This window comes from Conger conger, chromosome 1 (assembly GCF_963514075.1).
Source record: "Conger conger chromosome 1, fConCon1.1, whole genome shotgun sequence".
Lineage (NCBI taxonomy): Eukaryota > Metazoa > Chordata > Actinopteri > Anguilliformes > Congridae > Conger > Conger conger.
Window position 1 is genome coordinate 22,445,708 of NC_083760.1, and position 27,680 is coordinate 22,473,387.

General features: G+C 41.0%; 3 protein-coding genes across 4 annotated transcripts; 1 reads left to right on the top strand and 2 right to left on the bottom strand.

The window, feature by feature from the left end:
• Positions 1–680: 680 nt before the first annotated feature.
• acyp1 (acylphosphatase 1, erythrocyte (common) type) lies at positions 681–3,746 on the bottom strand. The gene is made up of 3 exons (XM_061237655.1): positions 2,743–3,746; positions 1,904–1,996; positions 681–1,139 (listed from the first exon to the last, which is right to left on the bottom strand). The coding sequence occupies exons 2-3, from the start codon at positions 1,985–1,987 to the stop codon at positions 921–923; spliced, it is 303 nt and encodes a 100-aa protein (XP_061093639.1). The 5' UTR covers positions 1,988–1,996; positions 2,743–3,746; the 3' UTR covers positions 681–920.
• Positions 3,073–5,975, top strand: zc2hc1c (zinc finger, C2HC-type containing 1C). The gene is made up of 3 exons (XM_061237641.1): positions 3,073–3,419; positions 3,929–5,346; positions 5,556–5,975. The coding sequence occupies exons 1-3, from the start codon at positions 3,362–3,364 to the stop codon at positions 5,772–5,774; spliced, it is 1,695 nt and encodes a 564-aa protein (XP_061093625.1). The 5' UTR covers positions 3,073–3,361; the 3' UTR covers positions 5,775–5,975.
• On the bottom strand, positions 5,835–27,680 carry LOC133125898 (serine/threonine-protein kinase Nek9). 2 transcript variants are annotated; one of them, XM_061237621.1, is made up of 24 exons: positions 26,920–27,680; positions 25,896–26,073; positions 25,325–25,380; positions 25,040–25,110; positions 24,840–24,945; positions 23,318–23,449; positions 22,967–23,077; positions 22,701–22,765; positions 22,442–22,492; positions 21,235–21,427; positions 20,486–20,630; positions 18,529–18,729; positions 17,214–17,260; positions 16,900–17,061; positions 15,914–16,022; positions 15,554–15,715; positions 15,261–15,428; positions 14,773–14,832; positions 14,115–14,299; positions 13,825–13,980; positions 10,671–10,820; positions 10,006–10,134; positions 9,803–9,856; positions 5,835–9,723 (listed from the first exon to the last, which is right to left on the bottom strand). In XM_061237621.1, the coding sequence occupies exons 1-24, from the start codon at positions 27,097–27,099 to the stop codon at positions 9,574–9,576; spliced, it is 3,021 nt and encodes a 1,006-aa protein (XP_061093605.1). In that variant the 5' UTR covers positions 27,100–27,680; the 3' UTR covers positions 5,835–9,573. The 2 variants fall into 2 exon arrangements, with proteins under 2 accessions (XP_061093605.1, XP_061093612.1); XM_061237628.1 differs by having other exon boundaries at positions 5,836–9,723; positions 10,671–10,817.

The window sequence follows — 27,680 nt, forward strand, 5'->3', positions numbered from 1 at the left end:
CAAAGCGCCGATCAGCTCGTCAGGAGCATTTGGGGGTTAGGTGTCTTGCTCAGGGACACTTCAACACAGGCGGGGGATCGGACCAGCAACCCTCCGACTGCCAGGCGACTGCTCTTACTGCCCGAGCCATGTCGCCCATGAATATCATTACACAGATTTCTAACATTGGGATCTTTCAATAAGGCTTGTTTGAGATCTTGTCAATTTCATTCTGCAGCAGCATGTCTATTCCAACATGTACAACAGATTCACTGTCTATGAGGTTATTGATCATATCTTCAATCATGACAATATGGAGATGAGAGAGCACACACACACACACACAAATAGAAATAGACACATCCTCTTCAATGGCACAGATTCTTAAAATATAATCCTGTATCTGGTATTATCTGGTTAGAAATATAATTGTTCAGGTTCTCACAGACCTCTTCCTATCTTAATAAATCCACAAGCAATTTATTCAAGGAAAAGGTGCTCTAATATTAGTCCTTAATAGTAAGCCAACATAATTGCCCCTTGTCTTCACTATAGGAAATATCAGTGATTTTTTTGTAAGGTAAAATGGCTTGAGTTTTGAGAGTTAAAACATGGGTCTAATTTGACCCGCCAATACAAAAGTTGGAAGCAAATTTCTAACACATTAGGAGGATTAATAAAAGTACTCACTACCAAACAGATTCCAATATGGGATATTTCATTTTTTATTTGCCAGAATCTATTAACATAAAATAAAAAATAAAAAATATGATAATAAATAAAGAAAATGTACTACAGTTCATTACAACTATAATATAGAGAGCTATAAATAACTATATTGGCCACTGACCACATATGACCTGCTTTCACCGGCATGTACTGTAATAGTTACACAGCAAAACATTCAAACAAGGACAATGAAAGCTTATATCATGTTGAATTCAAGGGCGAATAACTTTAAAGTTTTTATGATCCAAGCCCTCGATTTTCCTCTCATTTTTGAACTCTGCTTTGATGATTTGTGACTGTGGACTGCCCGTAGTTTTGAGCCACTCCTGCATCCATTTGACCTTGGAGCTTGGACCTTGGACTTGCCCCTGCACCGTCCCAGTCTTAGTGTTCTGCACCCAGCCAACCAACCCTAATTTCTTCCCCTCTGCCTGGAAAACATTAGCACACACATGTATTGTATGCTCATACAATTGCATGAATGTGTATGAAGAAAGAATGTAAAAGAAAGCTCCATCCTAAAAATCAATAGTTTGAGAAAATCCCATGTTATTCTGCACTTCTTTCAAACTTTCTCAAGACTATTGGTTCTCAGATTGTACCGAGTGATTATGTATTTCATTACATTACGTATGCCAGGCATTCATTAATTAATTTGGGTTTTTAAAACAACTTTATTATACATAATGTCATAGTACACAAATAAAGAGACAAATTACATGACATATCCCTCTACACAAACACAACCTTATCATTATATATCTATTTCCCTCCATTTTAATTAACTGTGATCAAAGTTCTCTTCCTTCTTAAAAGACATTACAGTTTCTTTAAAAACAATATCACTCTTTATAAAAATATTACCAGTTGTTATTTTACATCAAGTACAGTGGTACAAGTACAAAAGTAGTTTATTGTTTTTTGTCAGTAACATTCATTATAGAATAATTATTGTGATTTCCACATCATGTAGAATACATTTTTCCGACCACATGTGAAGTGAAGCCCAATTCTTTTTAATTTAGCCCCTACTAACTTGCTATCCTTTGAGCGATTGCAATCAACTAATAGATATCCAATTGTTTATTTTTCCAAACACTCTGGCTGGCACTGAAATACCACATGAAATGCCACAGCTAATAGGCTATACTTTATTATAATGTAATCAAAAGATTCCACTGTTGAATGACATTACCTGAGTGTATTTTCGAAAAAAGACACCCTGCACTCTCCCAAATATTTCATAATCCACTGAAATTATATCTTCTTTATCAGACATCGCTGAGGTCTGAACAGAGCAAAGTCAAAACATAGAATTAGTAACAGGACTCTGAAACAAACCAGCCAAAGACTGTTATAGCTATATTATTTATTTATTTCATGTTTATTTGAATAGGGACAATGCATAGCAGAGCAACATTACTACTGCCAGTTTACACCAGGTTCCTGTAGCTAATGTTCTGCACCCTGCTGAAATAAAACAGCTCAAGCTAGGTTTTGAAACATCTGGTAGCTGGTATTTCAACGGTGGTTTTACACCATGGCATACAGATATTATATCTATTGCTAGTTTCAGAATCCTATCCCTAGCTATGGGAAAAGGAAATCAAGTGATAAAAGAATAATGCACAAAACCTAACTACACATTCCAAAATGTTAGGACACACTACCCTTTATATAATATAAATCAAAACATTCAATACATGTTCGGTAGATACATATATCACCTCATTACAGAAAATAAAAGAATACGTAAGTATTATATACAAGACGGCAATGCTTAAAAATGGCATTCTAAACATACTTATCCATGCAATAAGAAGAACATTGAGTAACTAGCAAACCAACTACATCGGACGTTCAGATGGTGGAAATACAGGCGTAAGCCGGTCAGCTAAATTACGTTAGCTACTGTCCTACTACTAGCTTCACATAAACGTCGACTACACAAGCTTGCATGCCAGCCGCATCGTGGTAGGCTTCCTAGCGTTTCAACGTTATTGGGAATAATAGCGAAAAATAAATATCACCTACTTGATGAAATATTCGCTGTTGAACACCCCTTTCAACTCGAACTGTTTCACATCCGGGGTTCTAGCTACCTGGGCGTTTCTTAAATTACTGAAACAAACCAATGACAATGTTTGATAATGTGTTCATGGCCCTGTCATTGGTTAGATCCCACAGAAACTGCAGGTTGTTATTGGATATGTCCAATACCAGTGTGGTGCATCGTGTGCTGGTAGGCCAATAGGGGTTTTATTTTTGAAGTGAGGACACGCATACAAAAAGCCCAGGGGTTTCTTGGTTACTAGGCAACGCTTACCAACAAAACAGTTGCTGAATTACACTATTATAGTTGTTTAATACCACCGGAAGGTCAGCTAGGTTTCTACTAAACTGAGAATTTTCAAGTAGTTATCAGGTAAAACTAGGTAAAAACGTTACAGATAAGACGGTACATTTTCATTTAACGACGCAACAATCCAGTTAGCCACTAGGTAGTCCAATTAATGTTTCAAATGCTGCTATTCCTGATGGCAATGCAACTTTAAAAGGGTTTAGACCAAGCAAAGCAAGTGTTTTAATTTTGCTCTGCAAGTCAATAGGGACGGCCTAACAGCTGTTCCGGAAATCAGACGAGCCCAAAGAAATGCTGAAAGAAAAATATACAGAAGAGGAATTTAGGAAGAAACCGGGCAGGATTGCGGGTGAGTTACACGATTTCTGATGTGTTGCCTAATGTAACGTTAAATCTACGTTAGCCTATTGTACTTTATATTTATATATTTAAATGCAATTTATAACCGTCAGTTATAAAAAGTAAGTTACATATACCAATAAGCACTTCAGCCAGGAGGTATAACTAATTCAGCTGGCTGAGCTCCTGGGTGGAAGAAACACATGGCAGGACTTTCCGACCTCTGGACCTCACACCTCTGTTCTTGGCTAATTAAAGTCTGAAGTGCTCTGACTCATTACTTAAATATAATGTGGTAGCAGCTTATTTCAGTGTCAGCCTGTGTTTATATCTCATGAACTCTGACTACGTTAGTGGTACGTTAATTGTGAGTGTTCACTCTTAATTTGAGTAACCTATCAAAGTATCTAGCTGCGTGTTAGCTCAGTAAGATTTGTCAAAAAAGCCGTGTTTGCAGTAGGTAGCTTAATTTGCAAATGATGCGTCCTCACCCTGCATATCTGATTTATTCGGAGAAAGATGCAACGTTGGGGAAACTTCCACCCTTGTGGGGAGATGGCAGAAATACATCCCAGCGCTCTTTCAGACTGCAGCTTGTGAAGCCTGACTTCCAGCAAGAATACATGGAAGAAAGGGAGAGGAAAATTATGACTATATATGAACAGCAGCAGCAGAATGCTCTGGAAAAAGTGCGGAAGATGTCTCAACACAAAAATCCTTCGCAAAGACAGTACCATTCTGCAAGGGACAGATATGACCGTGTCCACCATGATGAGCAGGACTATAACGCTACTGAGAGGAAGACCTCTGGGACAGATAAGCCATTTGCTATTAAGTCAGTTAACCATAAGAGGGCGTACAGCCTGAGTAACATCTACAGGCCAAATATTGAGCATATAGAACCTTTGGAGGCAGAGAGACTTCCCCACAATTTACCTGTCCAATCTCGAGACTACCCAGACAGGTATGGTGGGAGATCAGACAGGAGGGGGTCAGAAAGGCAGCTGCCAGAGAATCAGGTCCCTGTCATACCTATGCCCAGCTCCTTTGGTGAGGTCTCAACCAGGTATAGGGGCAGGGTCAGGGGGTCCCAGTGGCAGGAGGGACGGTTAGAGGAGGACCGAATGAGGCTGGAAGAACAGATTCGCAGGAAAGAGATTGTGCTACAGGAGAAGCTGCGGAGGGTTGTGGAGGAGCTGGGGAAGGTCCGGCGGGAGAAATGCACTTCTGCCGGGATATTGGAGAGGAGAGAGAGGATTGAGATAGGGAGTGAGAGAGGAAAGTGGGAGAATGAAAAGGAGAGGAGGGAGAGTGAGAAGACTGCCTATGTTGAGCAGGAGAGGGCCAAGGAGAGAAAGGAGAGGGAGAAGGACAAACAGAGGGAGAGACAGACACGAGAGCATGACAGAGAGAGTGAGAGGCGGGAGAGAGAACGAGAGAGAGAGAGGATAAAGGAAGAAGAATGGGAGAGGGAGAAGTGGGGTAGAGAGAAGGCAAAGGCAAGTGAGCTGGAGAGGGGGAGGAGAGAGTGGGAGCAAGAGAGGAGGGAGAGGGTATTGGACAGGACACAAAGGAGGTGGACCCAGGAGAAGCATTGTAAAGTCCTCCAAAGGGACTCTGAAAGAAATAGTTGCATCAGCAACAGAAGCATACCTCCGGAGGTCTCTCAGAGACGTCCCACGCATGTCACTGATGAGACCCCTGGACAACTGGAAGTGGAACGGATCTCAGACCGAAGATCTGAGGCAGTCTTACAGCGGTTACCCTGCAGCCTGTGCCACAGGAACTTTGCTGCTGATCGACTGGAGAAGCACCTCAAGGTGTGTGAAAAGGCTCAGCATTCCACACGGAAGGTCTTCGACTCTTCCAAGTACCGAGCCAAAGGAACGGACCTGGAGGAGTACATGAAGACGAATACAAGAACGAAGACTCCTGAGGTAGGAGCACATTTTTGCATGCTTGTGTATTCAGGAGTTTAAGATTAAAGAATTAAAATCGGAAAACACAGCACACTGAAGAGGCATCATTTTCTTGCTTTCGTGATGGAATAAAGCAAATCAATAATTATGAGGTTTTTTTTTTGTGTGTATGCAAGAGCATGTTTTATCCATCCTGCAAATTATTTCCTTTTTGGTTTTGTTCCCAGCTGAAAAAGAGCAATTGGCGGCAGAAGCACAAGGCTTTTATTCATAACCTTCAGCAGGCTCGAATGCCAACAAAGGGGGGCCCCCAGCTACACATGGAAGACTATCAGACCTGCCCTCACTGTGCACGGCGATTTGCCCCAGGACCCGCAGAGAGACACGTCCCCTTGTGCCAGAATATAAGGAGTCGCCCCCCACCACCTCGACGACACTTGAAGTGAAGAGAATTAAGTTTCTGCTGACGAAAAGAAACAAACTGCCTAGATTGTTGTGATTTATTATCAGTATTTCCATGTGAGCTTCAGGGCTTGTGAAATTGGTTCACGAGATAGATACTGCTGTCAGTGTTGTAACAAATATATGGTCATAACATATCAACGGAGATGTACGAAATAAAATTTGATTAAATGATGAGGTCATAATTGGGTTCAGTATACTTTGTTCACTGTAATTCTATTTAAATGACTGCAATGACACTGAAAATGTGAAATTTGATGAACAGGAGATAATGGCCATGTTGTGCCACTACATTCTACACCTGATATCCTTCAGTCAAAATAAAAGGCAAACAGAAAAATGAATTATTTATTGCGTTATTCGAACAGCGCCCCCCCAACCCCGACAATGGGGAGGAAGTGGACCCTATCTGAGGACGTTCAGAGTGCTTGTCACTTCAGGGACGTGGTTGGCCAAGTCCCAAAAGCTCCTCAATGGCACAAGGCAACATCAATGCAGAAGAGAAGGCTTGTGGAGAAGACAGAGCAACACGCCAAGGCCATCTCAATGGTCAAGCAGGGCCAATGGATTAACTGGGAAAGCCTAGAAAAGAGGAAACTCAGCTGGCGTGACATGTGGGAAATGGAGGGATCTCAGCTAAGTTTTGTCATGAGAGCCACTGATGACCTCTTGCCCACACCCCAGAACCTGAAGCAGTGGTGGGGAGAAGACTTCACTTGCTCCCTGCATCTCTAAGGCACATTTTTACAGGATGCACTACGAGCCTCACCCAAGGGCGTTACACTAGGAGGCGTAACCAAGTATTCAGACAGCTGGCATCTATCTTGGAACAGAGGCGATCCACCACAAATGCACTCCCAAATGTCCATTTCACAACATTTGTACCTGCAGGCCAACCTCCAGAGCACCATATAGCATCAAAGGATGCAAGCATTCTGCAGGCTGCTCGGGATTGGAAAGTAGCTTGTGTGTCCCCCAGACATTGTGGCCATCCCACTCCAGCCCACAACAGCCAAGCTGGCATACATTGTGGATTTGATGGTACCATGGGAAGATGATGTTGAAGAAGCTTATGAGAGGAAAAAACCAAGTACTCTGAACCGGCAACGGAAGCTGCCCAGAATGAACTGAAAGACCAACATTTTCCCTGTAGAAGTGGGATTTATTTATTTAATAACCTTTATTTATACAGGGTAAGTTGACTGAGCACACATGCTCTTTTGCAGCAAAGCCCTGTTATGCCCTCCCAAGTAGCCTAATGTGCTTGTCTTTGTATGGATGCAGGGGATTCGTTACTATATTTACCACAGTCTATTGAAGAAAATGGGGGTGAGGGGGTCGCTCCCCTCAGCAAGCAATTAAGTCCTTATCAAATGCAAAGGAAAAAAACAGCAATTGGCTTTGGATTAAAAGGAAAGACAAGTGGGTATGGAACCAAGGGGGGTATTCCTAGGAAGCCAGGTATCACCGTTGAGCCCACTGGAGATGAAACGCCTGATGACCCCGATGATGTACCTACCCTCCCTTTCACTACTCCAATCCCACTGCCAATATCAAGAGTTACCAACAGGCATCAAGTCCCATTAGCTCAAATAAAGCATAACCCAGCAAAAATTATGTCTGCACAGTTCAAATAAAGGTATAATATTGGACCAGTCTACCAAAGTGTAACACAACATCTAAATAAAAGTACATAACTTTTGTAGTTGCATTCTGACAGCCAAAGCAATTGCATCCAAAATAAATACATATGAACCAAGGCATAGACACATTTTCTTTAAATAACCATTATAAAAAGTAGGTTATGTATTACCAAGGCAAAAATAATTTTGTTTGCACATCATTCAGATTCTATATCTTTGGTACAAAATAAATAAAAATGTGCAAAGGCACTTGAGTATGGGCACTTTAGCCGTTCACTCTTGCTTTCATGCAATATAACAAATTCTTTGGGTTTTAAAGGTCATATGAAACCAAAACAAAAAAGCAACAGCATACAGTACATCTAGATGTTGTTGTTGCCACATTCTTGCCATTGTGACCATCATAGCTTTCAGCAACATTAACATATAAAATTTGAAAGGAATAAAATGTCAGTATACTGGTTAGCCATGATGAAACATGATAGGATTATACATTTAAATCTACACAGCAGTAATATTTTGGGAAAAGTAGATTGTGAACAAATATATTAAACGAAGAAATATAACAAAAAAATCTAACAAATACCAAAGGCAATGTATAAAACTGAAAATCATGAAGGCTGACAGTATTTTGATTAAAACATACTTTGATTTACATACCTAAATGCAAGTATATATGCGTTTGTGGACATATTGGTAAAGTATGTCTGAGCTTATGAATACACTATTTTTAAATGATACCTCACTAGATACCTGCATATGCATAAATTGACAATTCCAATCGGTCATCTCTTTGCCAGCCCATTAAACTCAACCTTCAATAGGCAAGGACGGACTTTAAAAAACAAATGTATTAATCAGTAGTTTGACTGATTGTCTGTCTCCTTGCACACACTGTAAAGTACATGAGCCAGAAGTCACACATACTTTCATATACCTCATGGTACAAATGCTAATTGCTTCAACATAGTTTAGTGTTATTTTATAAGAAAATATATATCGTAAGATGAAGGCCACAAATGTTTCATATATTTAGAAACTATATTGTTCAATCAGCATCCTCGCATACACTTGAGGATAATCCTGCATTTGACTTATATAAAAGCAAATATGTATATTATGTATAATAGTGTGTAGATCCAATACATTGGAGGCTCATTGCCATAGACTTAGAAGCCATTTTCAAGACAACACATTGTGTGCGTAACAAAATTGGAGATTACCGTTTATGGTACTATGACAGCAAAATAAGTCATGCTGCCTCATTAACCTAGTCGTAATTGGGAGGGTTTATGTCAATGTTTTAATTAAATAAGGTTGTGAAGGCAATGACCTGTATCTATGCCATACAATTTCTCAGGATCTTACAGTAGTTATGTAGACAACTACGGTGAATGCAAATAAATCCTGTAATTCAAGACTGCAAAGTACCAAATTGGCAGTTGCAAAGGTCATGTGTCAGATATATGATCAATACTGAAATACTGATTAACCACGAGTCCCCTGCCTAAATGAAGGATGAGTTCCTTATGTAACAGGAGTTGCCAAGAACCATCATTTTGTCAACACTAAAGGCCTTTGTGGACAGGTTTTTTCATGTTTAGTTTTTTCCAGAAGCAGATGGGTCAATGTAGACCCATTTCTACATTTCTTCTTAAATCACTCTCAAACAGATACTATTAATAAAGTTGTGTTCATCTTGAGGCTTGAAAGGTTATAAACTCCAATGTATGAAGAAAGTTTTCATACTTGTACAACTACCACAGAGTACTAAATAATACTGTACTCATACAGACAACACTCAAGGAATGAAACCGGCTTGCTGCTTGATGAGATGACCAACCTGACAATGCATTTCTGCCAAAATTTCTGTGATTATCAGTGAGTAGAAATGTCCAGTGTTAAAAATGTCTTTAGACAAAGCACCTCTGCTCAGAAATTCTCACCACTTCCAACCTCCTGGCATGTACTAGCCAAGTGTACCAGCGAGGTCCAAAAGTCCCTCATGACTGGCCGGTCTCTACCAATCATGCCCAAGCCACCCTCTGTCTGTAGTGGGAACCCATGCTGGGAAACCAGACCTTTGCATGTGATACCATATGGACAGGACCAGCATAACTTTATGTGCTCCAGGTGCAGGTCACTGACTAGTTCCTGCGTTGTCCTCATCACGGCGGGTAGCCCCTCCCTCCTTTGGTGTGCTGCTGTTTGTCTGAGTTCCTTTTCCATGCAATGTCAGTCCCTCAATTGCCCTCCAGAGCTTCTCATTCTCTTTCTGCTGATCACTGACCTGCATCAAAGAGTCAAGAGTTTGTCAATGCATCATCCTAAGGTGATCGGTGCATCTTGAAGCCAGGATTTCAGCGTACCTGTTTCTGCAACACCCAAATCATCTGTTCCTGGCGGCTCACCGTCTCTCTGAGCTGCAACAGAAGGGAACAAAATCAGTGGAAGGAACAAAAACGAGGACAGCAGAAGTTGCCAAAGTTACCAAGAAATTGACTTTTAAAAAGAGAGATTGTCCGGAACACACTAGCTACAGTGTAAAAAGCTGTGATGTGGTTTGGTTCACCTGGCTCAGTTCACTACTTGTTGCCCAGTTGCTTGTGTGAACCGGCTGAGCCACCTGCGGCCCACCGCTCTTCTTACAGGCTGCTGCTGCCTCCACTCCATTCACCCTGTCAGGGCCTACATCTGCCGTCTTTATGGACATAGCACACTACATTCAGACATTACGCATTTTTACCAAGGAGATTACGCTGCAAAACAGGAGCCCATTACATTACTGCATGAAGCATACTACATTTTGAAGAGGTTTGCCACACATTACACTGCATTCCAAAAAAAGCAGGTTACTATGGAGCGCATTAGTTGAAATATTATTTGCATGTGTTTCGCGCATCATAAATGTATTTCCTTTATAGCAAAAAAAACATGTGACGTGTTTTACACATTGCAAATCCCATTTTACAGATCTCAAAATATGAATTATTTTCATTTTAAATGGTGCATACAGTATGTTTTTTGCCTACTGTACACAGAAAAAAGTGCCAAAATTATTTGTCTGTTGAGTCTTGTATTTCTTGTGTTTTGTGATGTGTAAAGCACGCACTGTATTTTGTAAATCACATAATATGCTTACAATTTGCAAAGCTTTGGATTGGCTTTGACAATTCACAAAATATGTTTACGATGAAAATAATATTGACACTAAATTCACTCCATATATTACATTACCGAGAGACCCTTTATTGTAACAGCAGCTGCAGCCTTCAGCTCCTTTAGCTCATCGTAGGGCAGCGTGGCACTTTCTGAGAAGGTGGAAGCAAGCGGTCCAGACATGGTGTCCAGGGAGCTGTCTGGCATCGGGATGAACTCTGCATCCTGCTGTCAGGGAAATGAGAATCTGAACAAACACCCTCAAACCACAAACACCCTCCCACAGTCTATGAATATAACGCATGATATAAAGCATTATTACAGTTCAGTGTTCTCATGCACTGTTTCATCTTCCTCATCCGTCTCTCCCCGCATTTTATAAAACTGACTAAACAAAAAATAAATAAATCAGAAGTATTAGGCTATTACCTCTAAGCTAGTAGCTGGCTGAACTTTCCTACGGTGGGGTTGTTGAAGTGAATGCACGCGCCAGACTGAAAGCCCGTGCAGCAGTTGCTAGGTGATTAGGTAAACTTTCGTATTTCTGCTACCAATGAAAAAGAAATATAGGCATATGGCCAATCGTCGCTGTGTTTTACTCATTTTTACCCCTTTACAGACACGGGATTGGATGTATTAACGTAAAGAGGAAAAAACTATAGCAGTAGAAGAATCCGGTTTCATTTGGAACTGCGACATTTCAAAAACCGTGACAATTCATTTTCCGCGAGGCCTTTAATTACCTGAAAACATTTCAGTTCAGTCATATAAAATTAACTAAATGTAGTGCAACTGCCAATTTATACACTTATAAATAAAAATATAGTGTACTTCATGGAAATTCCATTTTGTTCCAGATGTCCTTTTAGCAAAATACACAATGTAGTATGAATACATTTTTGTCACCCAGAATTTTATTTATTTGACACCAATGTTTATCTTCTAAAGAAAGGCAAAAACCAGTGCAGAGATAAGCCTCATTAGAGATTGCGTCTGACAGAACGATACCTAAAGCCATCAAACTTCTTAACCAATCGTCTGATCCCTTGAAAGAAAGCATAGTAGAAACAGTCCAGGGGCCTCATTTATAAAACTGTGCGTAGGATTCACGTCAAAAGGTTGCGTACGCATGAAACCCAGGACGTGCGTACGCACAAAAATATTCTGATTTATAAAACAGTGCACACGCATGCATGTCCCATGCCAGTTTTCCTTTATAAATCACAATCAACTCTAAATAAGGCGCACCTTTGCCAGCTTCATGTCCCGCCCACAGTTGCCTATAAATAGGCAGTGAAACACCCCTAATGAATATGCATTTCACGAAGACGACAATGGCAAACGCTGAACAGAAGGCCAAGAAAAGGGATTTCTATGGAGGACGCTTTGTGACATATTAATAAATAAATCCTTCATTAAATCCATTTTATTTATTTATTTATTTATTTATAAATATTATTTTATTATTTTAATTTATTATTATTTATCATGCTCCAACATGCAAATAAGGGGGTGGGTTTCAGTTGGGCTAGCTGTTCTGATTGGACTGCAGTGGCCTATGCTGGGATTGGATTGTCTACAAGTTCTTTACAAGTGTGACTATACTACCGGTTAGCTAGGTACCAAAATGGAGTTTTTATCGGAGCTAAGAAATGAAATGTTAAGACTGGCAGATACCATTGATAGTGGTAATGTACCACTCAATAATATTATAGAAACAGTGGAAGACTTTGTAGACAGCGTTGTAGAAATTGCAGCACTGACTGATTCTGATGTGGACGAGGTTGTGTGGAGCAACCTGCAGACGATTCTGCATCGTGCTGCATTAGAAAATCAACAAGGGAGAAGTGTAGGACGACCCTCTTATGAGATTCCTCTTGAGGTGTTGGAAACGTACATCCTGAGTGGCATTAAACCAGCAGATGTTGCTTGCCTCTTTGGTGTGTATACACGAGCTCGATTTTAGGATTAATGTAGCTAGCTACATTAGCCTACTAACCGTCTCCTGTTTGCCGTTCAATTCGATCTGCTGCTTCACGCAGCAGGTCCGCGATACTCCCTTCCGCCATCTTTTTCTGACATCATAGAGACAGAGCGCATTTAAGGAGCAGTGACTGACGGCCTGTGCAGTCCAATCAGAACAGCTCTTATTTGCATGTTGGAGCATGAAATCCTTAAATAAATAAATCCATAAATATATCGTTAAATAAAAGTGTCAATAAATAAATAAATAAATAAATAAATAAATAAAATGGTGAATAAATAAAATGGATGTAATGAAGGATTTATTTATTAATATGTCACAAAGCGTCCTCCATAGATTTCAGCCATTTGATTGCCTCTGAAAAGCTACAGGCGTGGGAATTATCCTGATTGATTGTAAATGACGAACAGTTCTGCACAACGAATGTGATGATGACGATGATAATAATAATAACAATAATAATAATAATAATAATAATACACGTTATTTGTCTAGCACCATTGAAAACACAGTTACAAAATTAAGAGATAAAACGAACAAAAATCCATAACAATAAACACATTATAAAACATAATATATGAATATGATAACAATATATGCACTCGTATCTGCCCGACTGACGCATTGCAAACGGCATCAGTGCAGCGTAATTTCTCCGACTGTTTACCATATTATTTATGAGAATACATTTAATAACATGAAGTATTGTTTAACAATTTGTCTACATATTTGAGGGATTATTTTACAACAACATCTCCGTTTATAATTATCATCCTAAATCATATTTTTTGGGCACTCCAGGGAGCATCAATCAAACAGCTGTTTGTTTATTTGTTGTAAGAGAGGCTTTTATCCGCTTTTGCAAATTAACTCTTCATGTATGATACGTGAGAGGTAATATTTCGAATTATTTTACACAGTGGTATCAATTTCACACCATTTCTCGCATTTCATCCCATTGCCATCGGAGTCGCAGTTTCTCATTTCTCCAGTTAATGTGCGTACGCGAGTTTCCATGGAGGACCGCACATTTTCCCGTCAAGTTCGTTTTTTATAAATGCCAAAGGTTGCTTAGAAAGTGGCATATGCATTCTTTTGTGCATACGCAACGTTTATAAATGAGGCCCCAGGTCTCTAAAGATATGCAGCATTACAGCAGCACATTACATGACTGAATGAAGCATATGACATTACTGAGAGAAGTCCAACACATTACACTCTGTTACCACGAAAAGCAGATTACATTACCGAGAGACCCTTCATTGTAACAGCAGCTGCTGCCTTCAGCTCCTTTAGCTCATCGTAGGGCAGCGTGGCGCTTTCTGAGAAGGTGGAAGCAATCGGTCCAGACATGGAGTCCAGGGAGCTGTCTGGCATCGGGATGAACTCTGCATCTTGTAGCTCCTGGACGGTGAGGAGAAGGACAATCGATTGTACTAATTTAACTAATTATAGAGGAACTGGTGATCCTAATGACTAATGCAAGTTCAGCTGGATGAGGACGTAAGACTTCTCCTTGGTGTGACTGCGACACTGACCTGGCGCAGCCAGAAGGGGCAGGAGCTGGCATCGGTGTTGCTCTGCACTGATGTCATGGGTGTCTCTATCCCACGCTCCTCTGTGTCAGCCTCCACAGTGCCACCTGATCCCCCGTACTGCAAGCCCACCTCCGAGTCCTGATCCAGCTCCAGGTCCACTGTGGAGGTGGAGGCCTGGCCCAGCCCTAAAGATGAGCACAGAAGAGGCAATCAATATGGTATATTCTATAAACTGCATGAAAGCAAACACACAGGTACAAAGCAGGGGGAAAAAATCAGATGCATTAATTCAATGGGAAGTCTTATACCTAACCTCACAGATACATTATACATCAGGTAAGGCTGTCAGCATTCTGGCACAAAATTTGAAAAAGTCAGTGGGAACTCTGAGATGCTTGTAACATGAGGGCTAACTAACCAAGGCAGCCCCATCGATTCCAACTGTCCATCTGAGTCCTGGCCACAGGTATGATTAGCTCCCCAAGCACAAAAGCTCTGGGAAAGTGTAATCTATTAGACGAGAGGCAGCCGATTGGGGTAGTCCCACAACAGCAAACATCCCACACTCCTAAATTCTGCTGAGCACTGTGGCTCATTACGAAATAAAGTGGGAATGGAAAAGGCCCAGAAATCCAATGCTACCATTGCATTCACTTACCACTGCCAATCGACAAGCCACTGCTATTGGAACGGATGGTTTTGGAGTTGAGAACCTTTTCTGTAAAGCAGGTCAAGAGGGATGGGGTGAAAGACATATGTTGGCTAGGGTTTAAAATGCTACTTTCAACACAGTCTCATTGAATGTCCATGGATCAACCCTGTCACTGACAGGGTTGAATTTATATTGCGCTTCTCATTTGCAGTGGCAGATCTCAGCGCTTTACAGCAAAGCAAGAAAATAATTAAAGATTTAAAGGAAGGCCTGTCAGGTTTTAAGGCCTCTTTTAAAAGCAAATAGATGGGGACATTGATAATTGTATACAAAACTTTGAAAAACAAAATGTATTGTTCCTATGTCTTGGTCACATAGACATATCATGTGCATTTCAGGTAGTATATCAAACACACAATTTTATAGAAACTATGTTCCATATGCCCAGCTAAGAAAATACAATGCATTGTACATTGCAGTGGAGACTGACTCACCGACAATAAGTATAGTGTGCCAACCCTGACAAGACAGGTCTGGCACATGATGTAGGCAGCCAAAAATGGGACGGGGAAGGGCAGGGCACACCTCTGCACCAAAATGCTTGTCAGCGGGCATTCCCAAACGTCCATTACCAGCATTTCCCCAAGCAAAGATCTGATTGTCTGAGAATGGAATGGGAAATCAGAGACAGAGATGGATGGAGAGACAGAATCAGAGCAATAATGATACACAACAAGAAAGAGAAGAATATGGTCAAAGATTGAGTAAAATTATCCTACATACTCACCCTCTGTGGCAGCAATGGTGAAGCCATCTCCACAAGACACCTTGGTGACCACCTTGCCTCCAAAGGGCCCCACAAGCAGGTTGACCCCTGTGTGCTTCTTGAAGTCCTTCATACCCAGCTGCCCGTACTTATTACACCCAAAGGTCAAAAGCCTGCCACGTTCTGCAAGGGACACAGACATTAAATTAGATTAGATCTATGGTCAAGAGCGCTGGTGTGGCTATCCAGAGCTTACACGCACTGAAAGCCAAAATAAAACTCCTAAAGATGACAGCCAAAACACAAAATATTTTTTTGTCCCATCTTGACTTTAACCTCGCCTTGTGCTCTGCATGGGGGCCATAGAGGGAACCAGCTCACCATCGATGGCCGCAGTGTGAGTTTTTCCTGGAGCAATGGTGCGGATCTTGTAGCGGGCCAGCAACTTGACCAGTGTGAGGGAGGTGGTGTAGGGGACTCCTTGGTATGTCTGATGGAGGGAAAGGCAGGGATAAAGGATGGGCCAAACAAAGCCACTGTGTACAGTGAGAAAGCACTTCCTGGGGAATTGGGGGGGGAGTCAATCATCTCAGCTACAAAACATATCACTCTCAAACTGTTGGTCAAAACAACTTCATTCAAAAGGATGCAATAACTATGCGGGACTATGAATAAAATGGTGTTGATTGGTCTTGAAAGAGCAAGAAGATCGCAACCATAAAGAGATGCTCTTGCTCCTCATACTAAAATTATTGTGGTTATATTGCTTCAAAACAACAGATCACAGCAGCACTTTCATTGGTTTGATGAAAACAATTTGACTGCAGTGAATTTATCTTTGTTTTATTTTTTTTATGTCTCCAAGCAATAGTGGTCATGGTAAGAAACTGGTACCGAAGTCCAGGATATAAATCAAGGCTGTGCCCTGTTTGGGACCCCCTTAAAAGGGCAAGTGCTTCAGCAGAAGCCCAAGTAATAATTCACATTGTCAAAAAAAAATAAATAAAATAAAATAAAAAAACCATTCTACGCCAGGCACTGAGTTCCAATGCGAGCAAGACTTTATACTTTCATCCATCTGAGGCAGACAGCAAAAATTTAAAAGATATACTGTGGAACTCTTTAGCCAGGAGTACCACTGCTGTGATTAAACCATTTCATAATTTAAGGTAGCTATACATTTGGTGAAACATTGTGTTAAGAGTAAAAAAAGGCATCAAAAGAAACTACTCGCATGACAAAAATTGCTTTTTGTTTGCATCCATTAATATGTTTCTCATAAAAAATTAGATTACTTAATAAAAAAACATTGAAACATGAGAGTGAATTGAAACAAAAGTACAAAAGTACATAGTCCACATCATTACCTCTCCAGAGTGGTTCTTGATGCCAGAGATTCCCTGGTTCAGACCCAGCTTGTTGAGTTCATTGTTCCCACAAGTCAGTACTTTCCCAGACTCGGTCAGGAGAAAGGTTCCGTCGCTTCCACAGTGCACCGAGGTGATGGTGGCCCCTTTGGGCACTTCCACCTGCAGGCAAGAGTAACAAGGGACACAGTCCTCAAACTTGTCTTGCCATTTGGTTACCTTTATTATGTTTTACTGATACACTCAAACAGCACAGTTTGCCAAACATTACAAGGGGCTTCACAATAAAAAATAAAAAAACAGTGTTCTTGTACCTTCATTGGAAAGGCAAAATCATCCTCTGAGTCCAGTCCAAGTCGACCTTCAAAAATAAAAAGAATACAGAGAACATTACAGATGAGATCAAGCCTACCTAACAAAAGTACTGTGAGGTCAGACACCAGCCTGCAAATGGGTGGGGGTCATTAAGCAAGGTAGTCCAGGATTATAAAGGGATATCCACTGGAGTGTGGAGGAACAGTGGCAGTTGGTGAAACACAGTCAGATAGACAGAATCATGGTGGTACTGTCAGAGAAGTGGGATGAGTGAAGTTGAGTCAGCTAACTTGTTGTACTAATCAGAAACGTTGGGCTTGAAGTCGTCAGATGACCCATCCAGCAAAAGCACTCATGCAGTGATTTGTGGAGTTATTCACCCCGCTCTCAACAGTGTACTCAGCAGTTTAGATCATTATTCTCCATCGCATTGCCTATCAGGTGGGGAGCTCCCTGCCTCTTTCCACTAGAGGGACTCAGATATGCCCACACTACCTGTTAAAATATTGCAGCCCTCCAGTGTATATCCAGCCCCTGTGTATATTCAATCCCTTATCAAGACCTATACACCAACAAGACCCCTCCGTTCTGCCACTTTGTGCCGTCTGGCGCCTCCCCCTCGCCACACCTGCACTTCACGCACACGACTGCTGTCTGTCCTGGTCCCATGGTGGTGGAATGACCTCCCGGTGAATGTCAGAACGGCAGAGTCTCTGACCTCCTTCAAGCGCAGACTGAAGACCCATCTCTTCAGGCTACACCTTTCCCTCCCCAACTCACAATCATTGTGATTAGCCTTAGACCGTAATGGCACTTATGTATAGATATCGTTACTTGTATAGGTATTGTTGTTTTTATTGGCTGTTGTTGTATTCTAGCTGCCAACAGTGGTATGCTAGTTTGAATGTTGATTGTATTTTTCAAGGGTTCTGAATTTCTGTATGTTTACACTAGGACTCGGAACTGTACTGTCCTCTCAGGTCTACTTTTGCACTTGTTCTTGTGATTGATTTGCACTTTGTTGTACGTCGCTCTGGATAAGAGCGTCTGCTAAATGCCACGTAATGTAATGTAATGTGTAATGATTACTCTGTTCAGCTGGAGGACTGTAAAGAAAAGAAGTGCCTTCTGTGCTAGTGCTCTCCCACATGCTCTCCCAAATTGACAAAGGATATAGTAGCCATAGGATGGAATACATTTAAAAAAAAATTTATTCCAGAAAGAAAACAGCTAGGTCAGTGATATGCATCTAGAAAAGCTGGGTGAGGTATGCAAAGAGAGAGCTTGCTCCCATACTCCCACTCCAATACTTGCCATGTTCCCCGCAGCCCCAGGAGAAGACGTTTCTATCCTGAGTCAGCACAACCACATGGTTGTCCCCGCAGCACACCTGTCTGACCGGCAGCTCCAGGAAGAACTCCAGCAGTACCGGCTCCAGGACCTCCATACCCAGCTCGTTGTCCACTCCAATGCAGCCATAATAGTCTGACCCAAACATGTACATCTGGTCCTCATCTGAGAATGGGGTAGACACACAAAAGTCAGAGATTTTGCACTCTGCATAGTTAATTTGTGTACTTGAATATGCTTAATACATCAAAAAGTTTGAAGCAGAAGCCATAGCAGCAGAAGAGTGTGACATAAATGTGCAACAGTGGTCCTCATAGGGTGTATTCAGAGGAGGCATTTGTACTCTACAGTGAACCAACTCTTGACCTTGCCAGTGCAAGTGTGGCAGGGGGACCCACAGGGCATGGCACAATGAAGCATAAATTCAACTCATGGAAGGAGGGATTTGGATGGCAGGGACTTAGCCCCCCACCATCCCACCACTTAAATGCTTGGTTGATCAGGCACCTGAGAACGGCCCATTCCAACTGTAATGGCTCACTAGGGCATGTTTTGTCCTGACAGCATATGTCTATTGAATGGACATGGTCAGGCTGGTTCTGTAGACATAGTATTCCCAAAGTGCAAAAATTCTAAAAAGATTTCTACAGTGCATCCGGAAAGTATTCACAGCGCTTCACTTTTCCCACATTTTGTTATGTTACAGCCTTATTCCAAAATTGAATAAATTCTTTTTTTTCCTCAAAATTCTACACACAACACCCCATAATGACAACATGAAAGAAGTTTTTTTTTTTTGAAATTTTTGCTAATTTATTTAAAAAAAACAAAAAAACTAAGAAATCAGGTGTACATAAGTATTCACAGCCTTTGCCATGAAGCTCAAAATTGAGCTCAGGTGCATCCTGTTTCCACTGATAAACCTTGAGATGTTTCTACAGCTTAATTGGAGTCCACCTGTGGTAAATTCAGTTGATTGCTCATGATTTGGAAAGGCACACACCTGTCTATATAAGGTCCCACAGTTGGTTTGTGCTTCGACATGCACTGTCAAGCATGAAGTCAAAGGAATTGTCTGTAGACCTCTGAGACAAGATTGGCCTCCATCATCAGTAAATGGAAGAAGTTTGGAACCACCAGGACTCTTCCTAGAGCTGGCTGCCCATCTAAACTGAGCAATCGGGGGAGAAGGGCCAATATCATCCCAACAGTGAAGCATGGTGGTGGCAGCATCATGCTGTGGGGATGTTTTTCAGCGGCAGGAACTGGGAGACTAGTCAGGATTGAGGGAATGATGAATGCAGCAATGTACAGAGACATCCTGGATGAAAACCTGCTCCAGAGCGCTCTTGACCTCAGACTGGGGCGACGGTTCATCTTTCACGGTTCAACGACCCTAAGACCCTAAGCACACAGCCAAGATATCAAAGGAGTGGCTTCAGGACAACTCTGTGAATGTCCTTGAGTGGCCCAGCCAGAGCCCAGACTTGAATCCGATTGAACATCTCTGGAGAGATCTGAAAATGGCTGTGCACCGACGCTCCCCATCCAACCTGATGGATCTTGAGAGGTGCTGCAAAGAGGAATGGGCAAAACTGCCCAAAGATGGGTGTGCCAAGCTTGTAGCATCATATTCAAAAAGACTTGAGGCTGTAATTGCTGCCAAAGGTGCATCAACAAAGTATTGAGCAAAGGCTGTGAATACTTATGTACATGTGATTTCTTAGTTTTTTATTTTTAATAAATTTGCAAAAATTTCAAAAAAACTTCTTTCATGTTGTCATTATGGGGTGTTCTGTGTAGAATTTTGAGGAAAAAAATTAATTTATTCCATTTTAGAATAAGGCTGTAACATAACAAAATGTGGGAAATGTGAAGCGCTGTGAATACTTTCCGGATGCACTGTATAACCCCAACTCACCTGTGACACAAGCTGTGAAGTCTGCACCACATGCTACCTGTCGGATGGCCTTCCCCTGGAGTTTCTCCACCCTACGTGGCTGTCGGTACGAGGCCTGGTCCCCGTGGCCCAGTTGGCCCACCATTTTCGCCCCACCCTGAACACTCTATCCACAGGAAGGAGAGTCATCATTAATGGAATGAACAATTAAGGTCACACTGCACCCTCCCTCCTTCAACACACAAACTACTTACTGCTAAATGTCCAATATGCAACTGAAAAACCCTAGCCAAAGAACACCACTCCATATTCACTGAATGGTGCCTGATACTGTATAGTATGTCCTTTACAAAGTAGTTATATATTTGAGACCAGAAAATTACAGTGACAGTTATTGATATTGATTTTGAGCTTTAAATCTCATGTCAGTTAATTGATTTAGAACTTCCTGAACACTGTAATTTTAAACTTTTAAAGATTTTAAACATTTTACATTTTTTAACACCACACACACATTAAATTACAAATGCAGCATAGATTTGTATACAACCAATTTTCACAATTATCACAGATGCTGCCTTGTCAACATAAACTGAATTTTCCAACTTCCAACCCTTTACTATGCTACTGTATGATTATGAGAGGAACACTCTGTATACAACTCCTATTACTACCTAATAAAACCGGGCCCAGGGTTTAACACCTATATTAACAATTAATGTTGTAAACATCTAGAGATCTCCAAGCACCCGCTTCAGCCTGTTACTCACAGCCCATGTATACAGCTCCTTCTCCACAGTAACCACCGCAAAGTGAGTCTCCCCAGCGCAGACTTGCTGGGCGCTGCTGCCTCCTTTAAACGCATCTAACTTCTGTGGGGTAAACTTCCCCCCACCCCAGAAATACAACTCCCTGGAGCGTGTGGTCACCACAGCAACAGGGGTCTCAGTCGCTGTGCTCAACCTGGAATTAGTCACAAAACATTTTCGACACACAAATATGCAAAAACCCTGTGCAATCACTGTATTTTAAAGTGTTCATGAAGTTATGAGATGTCTTAACAGCTGGAGGACTTGCAGGGTGTGTAATTGATATCCAAGTGCACATGTGATACACACTTGTGTTTAGCTACCAAGTTCACAAGTAAACCAGAACACAAAAAACTATAAGGAAAACGACACTGAAAACAACCAAATCAGCACATTTCAGTTCAGAAGTCAATCCCACTATCAAGAACATTAGCACCTGCACCACTAGAATGGGATCAGAAGCCATTGTTTGCCATTTGGGGAGCTAAATACTAGATTAGCAAGCAAGCTGGGTAGCTGGGTATTACAATACTAGGTGACATCTGGTGACTCAGCCAGTTTGTCATCCAGTCTTCTATCACAAGTGAGACAGCTTTATAGTTAGCTAGGTTCTCTATCTGATAAAAAGAAAACATTTGTTAACTCCAGTGATGTCATTACATTTCTCAACTGGTATGACCCAGCTCAGCAAATACAGTCAATGCAGCAAGTTACTCTGTTTGAGCAACAGTGCGCTACTTCCTGCACAGCTATATTTTACTTTTATACAGTATTGCTTTTACATTTCGCAACCAAGCCATTATACCCATACAATCCCTACTGTAGTCAATACAGGTGACAAGCAGGCATGGAAACATACAGAATATTTTTAAAATGCAAAAAATTAACCAAATAACAGACTTTGCTCAATTTTGTTGGAACGACAACCAAGGTTTTAGAATGTTTTTACCAGCTTTGTATGGTACAAGGTACATGACTGGGACCCGCAAGGTTGGCGGTTCAATCCCCGGTGTAAGGTGTAACGAAAGCCCTTGAGCCAGGCCCTTATCCCCACATTGTTCCCCGTTTTGACTAAACAACTATAAATCACTGTGGGGGAAATCTGCGTACATGAATTCAGAACTGGGTGGTTGGAGGACTGCACTTCTCAATATACAGACACACACACCTTGGTTTTTTGTTGGCCGAGTTCAGCAGTGCCACCTTCTCCTCCAGCTCCCTGAAACAGACATACCCAGAGATTTACATTTCCATCCAGTAAACAGTCAATCACATTGTTCTGTCAGTGTCATTAATTTGGCAACCTGAGGTCTGCTCAGCTAACACAAATGCAAACTCCACCAGATATGGTGGTATGGTTAGTACACTCTAGCCCTAATCCACCAACATCCCTGCCCAAGTCTGTCTTCACTTTCACCAATACTCACTGCCTTTGACAGGAGAGGATGGGCTGGTCCAAGATCTGATCTGCTGTGGGCCTCTTTTCGGGGTCCTGCATGCATACAATACTATGTTAACCACCATTGTCTCTTTATGTGGTGAGTACCCTTTTTTCAAAACTTTGGATGACATTGTAACATTGTTCATTTTGTAAGTTTATTAACATCCAATCTCAACAAAAAGCTATCCAGACTATTGGTCTCCCCTGCACCTTCATTCTCCATGATGTCTGACCCCCCCTAGTTCCACTCACTTGATCCAGACACTCATACACCAGTTTGATAAGCGGAGAGGAGTACACGTCTGAATTGACTTCCATGGTCCAGTTCCCCTGCACGATCTTCACACACAGGTTCAGGGGATTCTGTATGAACACAGAATAGAGGATAAAACACCAAGATCAAACACAATAGTCCTACCTATGTTTGAGTGACAAACATAGAAAGAAAGAAAATTCAGTAAAACAAATTAGTTCATTTCAAAAGCATTGCCCCAAAAAATGAATGAAGTTTGACATGTCAAAACTGTTCTTGTTCTTAAAGCTGTAGGCAGAGATAAAACAGTAATACTACTAGGCAATTCTTGAAAATGTAAAGTACTGTACCGTTGCATCAAACGTCCTGGTGAGGGTTAGGAGCTCAAAGAGGACACATCCCATTGCCCAGATGTCTGACTTGAAGCTGTACTTCACTCCCTGGCAGAGCTCAGGAGACATGTAGTACGGGGTGCCCACAAACTAGATGCACAGAAGCAGAACACACTCAACTGAAATCTAGACCTCTACCAATTAACCAATTGGCAGGAATAGATCTCAAATGAAAAACTTTACTCAAACTCCTGAGACCCTGCATCGGCAAATTAGGACATTACATTTCGGATTCTCTGAACTCTACACAGTATTTCTCTTCATGTAAGGGACAATTCAATTCAAATTAAAGAAAATATATTTTTGAAAATGTTTTCACTGCAATATGTTTTCGTCATCCAAGCCACTTGTATTATTTCAAAGAAATGTAATATTTTTTGCTTCTGGGTCTCAGGTGGTTAAAGGTTATTTATTATTAGAAAATATTATAAAAACAACCACACCAAGTCATGACTATGATGCACAGGCAATCTGTGTCTGTGTTAATTTATTCATGTTAATACCTCGCTTGTCTACCAACAATTGTTTTTCTAAAAAGTGTCAGGGACATTTCCGAGTGTTACCATTTTTTCTTTGTGGGTAATAGCTGAAAAGCATTTTCAATCAAAGGAAGAAGGAAGTATTCGGCAATATGTCTATAATGAGACCAATGTAGTCCGATAACATAAATGAAATATGTTGTTTTACGTGACTTATTTAGCTCAAGAGAATGGGAAAAATAATTTTTATGATATATTGATCAGATCTAGGCATATGCTCATTTGGGGTACCCTTTAAAAAGAGTCTGGTAAAAAGAACTTTAAGATGATACTAACAACAGAATGTGGACATTTAGACTGGCTTTGGTTCATATGCTTTCACATAGCCAGTCCCTGATATGGTATACAGAATGCATGCTGACTGAGGCTGCTCAGCTATATACCGTAGTATAGTACATGCACACACACACACACAAACAATGTATGCAGTCTTGATAGTCTATATATAGTTGACAAAGAAATGAGGGCCTCTCCAGCTGTTGTCCTAGACCTATGGGAGACAGGAATAGAACTTAACCTGTCAAGGGCAATCGACAGCCATGCCTCTGCAGCCACGGTCTGCCTTTGGGACTGCCAGCAGTGGGCTGCCATGCTCATGTGTAACACACATCTGTGTCACCCAGCAGGCAGCTGGGGACCAAGCTACAAATAAAGCAGGCTTTCAACTGCCCTGACCAGCCAGCCTCGTAACTTAAAAAATGAAACGGACATTCCATGAACTGACAAAAATACATCCACTAAAGCACATTACAAAAATATAAATAAAAAATATGATTAATTAATGGAGGGGTCAAGTTGCCATAAAGCAACATACACAGCAATTAAGAAATATGAGGCATTTGAGTCAGAGAAATCTAACGTCAGTTACACAATAGACACAGTAAGAGCTCAGAAGTGAGCATAAAATGTACAAGTTTTTAAACTCTAAAATCTACACTTACAGTCTCAGCCATGGAAAACTGAGAGCCCAGCTTCTTGGCCAGTCCATAATCCCCCAACTTGATCAGGTTTGTTTTGGTGAGGAAGATATTGAGAGTCTTAATATCCCTTAGGACAGAGAAAAGTGAGAGATCACACATAACTGGACTGTTGTGAGGAAGACTGTGTGGTTAATGCATTCTGGTCAGTAACATGGATTTACCTGTGAAGTACCCCAGCTTTGTGTATGTGGGCCACTGCAGAGGCGATCTGGTAGAGATACCATATAACAATCTGGGGGCATTGTGGAAATGAAATTATATGAATTAACACAAACAAAGACAAAATAAATTAGACAAATTTATTTATTTAAATAAAAAATGAAACCTCAATCATTGCAAGACTGTGTTTATACATCTTAGGAAAGTTACCAAAACTAGGCCTGAGTTTGCAAATAATGTCATGATGTATTGTATTTTTGCACTAATAGTTTGAGACTTTTTTTTACCTCCTCTGTAAAAAGCTTCCCTTTTTGTTGGATGATTTTGTCATAAAGATTTCCACCTAAAAACAGACCAATATAACATATATAAATAATTCCCAACATTGTGAAACTGTACAGAATGTTTAGATGCATAGTTTACAAGCATATTGTAAGTATATACACGGTTATACATTACATGCAAATAATGTAATCTATAATAGATATCCTTGTTCATAAAATATTAATACAGCCCAGGCAATGAATGTCATATCATGTGCAAAAATGACATTAAACTCAGAAGCACAACCTGTTGAGGCATAACAGAAAACACATTACATTACATCACATTATTGGCACTTGGCAGACACTCTTATCCAGAATGATGTACAGTTGATTAGACTAAGCAGGAGACAATTGCTCCACTGGAGCAATGCAGGGTTAAGGGCTTACCGGGGCTACACCGGGGATCGAACCACCAACCTTGCGTGTCCTAGCCATGTACCTTAACCACTACTCTAGGAAACCCGTAAACAACCCAAGCGTGGCAATGATGAATACACATGTCACACAGCACAGAGCAACTGGACGACCTCACCATTGCAATATTCCAACTCAATCAGCAAGGTATCCTTGTCCAGGAAGTGGTTGAAGTAGGCTATGATGTTGTTGTGCTCCAGGATTGACAGAATGCTGATCTCATTCATGACATCTCTGCGCTCTTTGTCCGAGAGGCAGTTCAGATCCACCTCTTTCCACACCACAAGTGAATTATCCTGCAGAGTAAAAAGAGGCATCATTGCCACTGATGTTAACAGAATGATTTACTTCAAGGAACCTCACACTCAGATCAGCCCATTTGGTGAACCTGTGTGCCTTATACCAGAGTTTTGCTGGGAAAGCAATTATTTGACAGTGCTGAAGACAACTGTCGCCAGAAAGCATTGTGAAAGCAACCTTTCCTTATGGTCATCTCTTAAGAGCGGTGACCCAACTTTTCACTGGTGGCCAGGTTATTTGTCCTTATAAGAATTGTGTAGATTCCCCATCTCTGTACTGGAGTGCTGTCATATGTAGCAAAGTTCAGACATGAGTTAGCATCTGAGCCTCCACAGCAGAATTTGACATGGAAGAGTGTGATTAGTTACCCTAGTGAGAGAACCCTGGTATTTAGCCCACAAAAGAATAGACTGCACAGTTCATTCTGTTTCCAGTACAAGCATTTGATGTCTGCTACTGGTCGCGTCCAAACAAACAGTCATTTTGAAGGTTGGTGTGAACTGGAGAGCGTTAAAAGCGCTGTCAACTTGTACCTTGTATTGGAGCCTTGTTGCACCATATTGTACAACATTCCACAGGGGTTTCTTCACATTTCAATACGTAAACAACAATGCAAGACATTTAACCCACATTAATAAATATTTTAAGCACAGATTAAAGCTCATTATACCCACGTACACTCATAAGTAAAGACTAACTAGGATCACAAGTTAAACAGCCTATACAATGTGTCCTCGAGCTGATGTAACTTTACGAGAAAGTAGAACCAGCTACCAGTGTGCCACAGCATCAATAGTTAATACATTATTTATTGTTAGTTAATGCGAATTATTGTTACTTACCTCTGTTCTTCTGTATAATGTAGCTTCGCCGAAAGCTCCCCTTCCCAAGATTCGGATAGGAATGTAATGTAATTTTTCTTCCACTCCACTGTAAGCTGATCGTCTATCACTGCTCGTAGATTCGCTTCCAAAATCAGAGTTCAGCGAGCCATAGTGTCTTTCGCAGTCTTCCAACGACATTTTGTATCTCTGTTGTCGCGAATATCTCTATAGTAAAGCCCGATACCCTTCACATGGGGTAGATCCAAAAACCGTCAAGGGAAGTTGAAGCAAATTGTTTTATGTCCTTGCAAATCAAAGGATCTTCCACACTGCAATAACTGATCAGCGCCTAGCTTTAACTTGCAATATATTAGATAACAAGTCTTAACTTTAATGGGCTATCAGAATATGATAAACTTACCCATTTGATTATGGCGAGTGAGCTCGCACTGACACCAAACGTTGACTACCGAATCACAAACGAGCTAGCAACTGTATCACTTCTGCATACTGTCGTCTTTTTCGTAGAATAACTGTGCGCCTCTTGTCTGCTTCCAGTAACTTAGCGTTACAACGTTTAATTAGACACTAATACTCACATCCTATTGAATACAAGGCGTATATACACTTAACAACAGATCTTCTGTATATTCCCCTTTTAGTCGCTTTAATTAAGAACCCCTATCAAGTATTCGTTTTGTATGATTGCATGAAAACACATCTGAAGTTCTAGTTTTGCAAACTATTTCTCTGTCAACACGCTCTTAAAGACTCCATCT

What these genes read in the sequence shown, in the direction of transcription:
- acyp1 (XM_061237655.1), bottom strand. Translation starts at nt 1,987, where the DNA reads ATGTCTGATAAAGAAGATATAATTTCAGTGGATTATGAAATATTTGGG. An exon ending in TTTTTCGAAAATACACTCAG is followed by an intron (nt 1,140 to 1,903) that starts GTAATGTCATTC and finishes AATGTTTTCCAG; the next exon opens with GCAGAGGGGAAGAAATTAGG.
- zc2hc1c (XM_061237641.1), top strand. Translation starts at nt 3,362, where the DNA reads ATGCTGAAAGAAAAATATACAGAAGAGGAATTTAGGAAGAAACCGGGC. An exon ending in GAAACCGGGCAGGATTGCGG is followed by an intron (nt 3,420 to 3,928) that starts GTGAGTTACACG and finishes ATTCGGAGAAAG; the next exon opens with ATGCAACGTTGGGGAAACTT. An exon ending in CAAGAACGAAGACTCCTGAG is followed by an intron (nt 5,347 to 5,555) that starts GTAGGAGCACAT and finishes TTTTGTTCCCAG; the next exon opens with CTGAAAAAGAGCAATTGGCG.
- LOC133125898 (XM_061237621.1), bottom strand. Translation starts at nt 27,099, where the DNA reads ATGTCGTTGGAAGACTGCGAAAGACACTATGGCTCGCTGAACTCTGAT. An exon ending in GGAAGCTTTTTACAGAGGAG is followed by an intron (nt 25,111 to 25,324) that starts GTAAAAAAAAGT and finishes CAATGCCCCCAG; the next exon opens with ATTGTTATATGGTATCTCTA. An exon ending in CTGGGGCTGCGGGGAACATG is followed by an intron (nt 17,261 to 18,528) that starts GCAAGTATTGGA and finishes TTATTTTTGAAG; the next exon opens with GTCGACTTGGACTGGACTCA.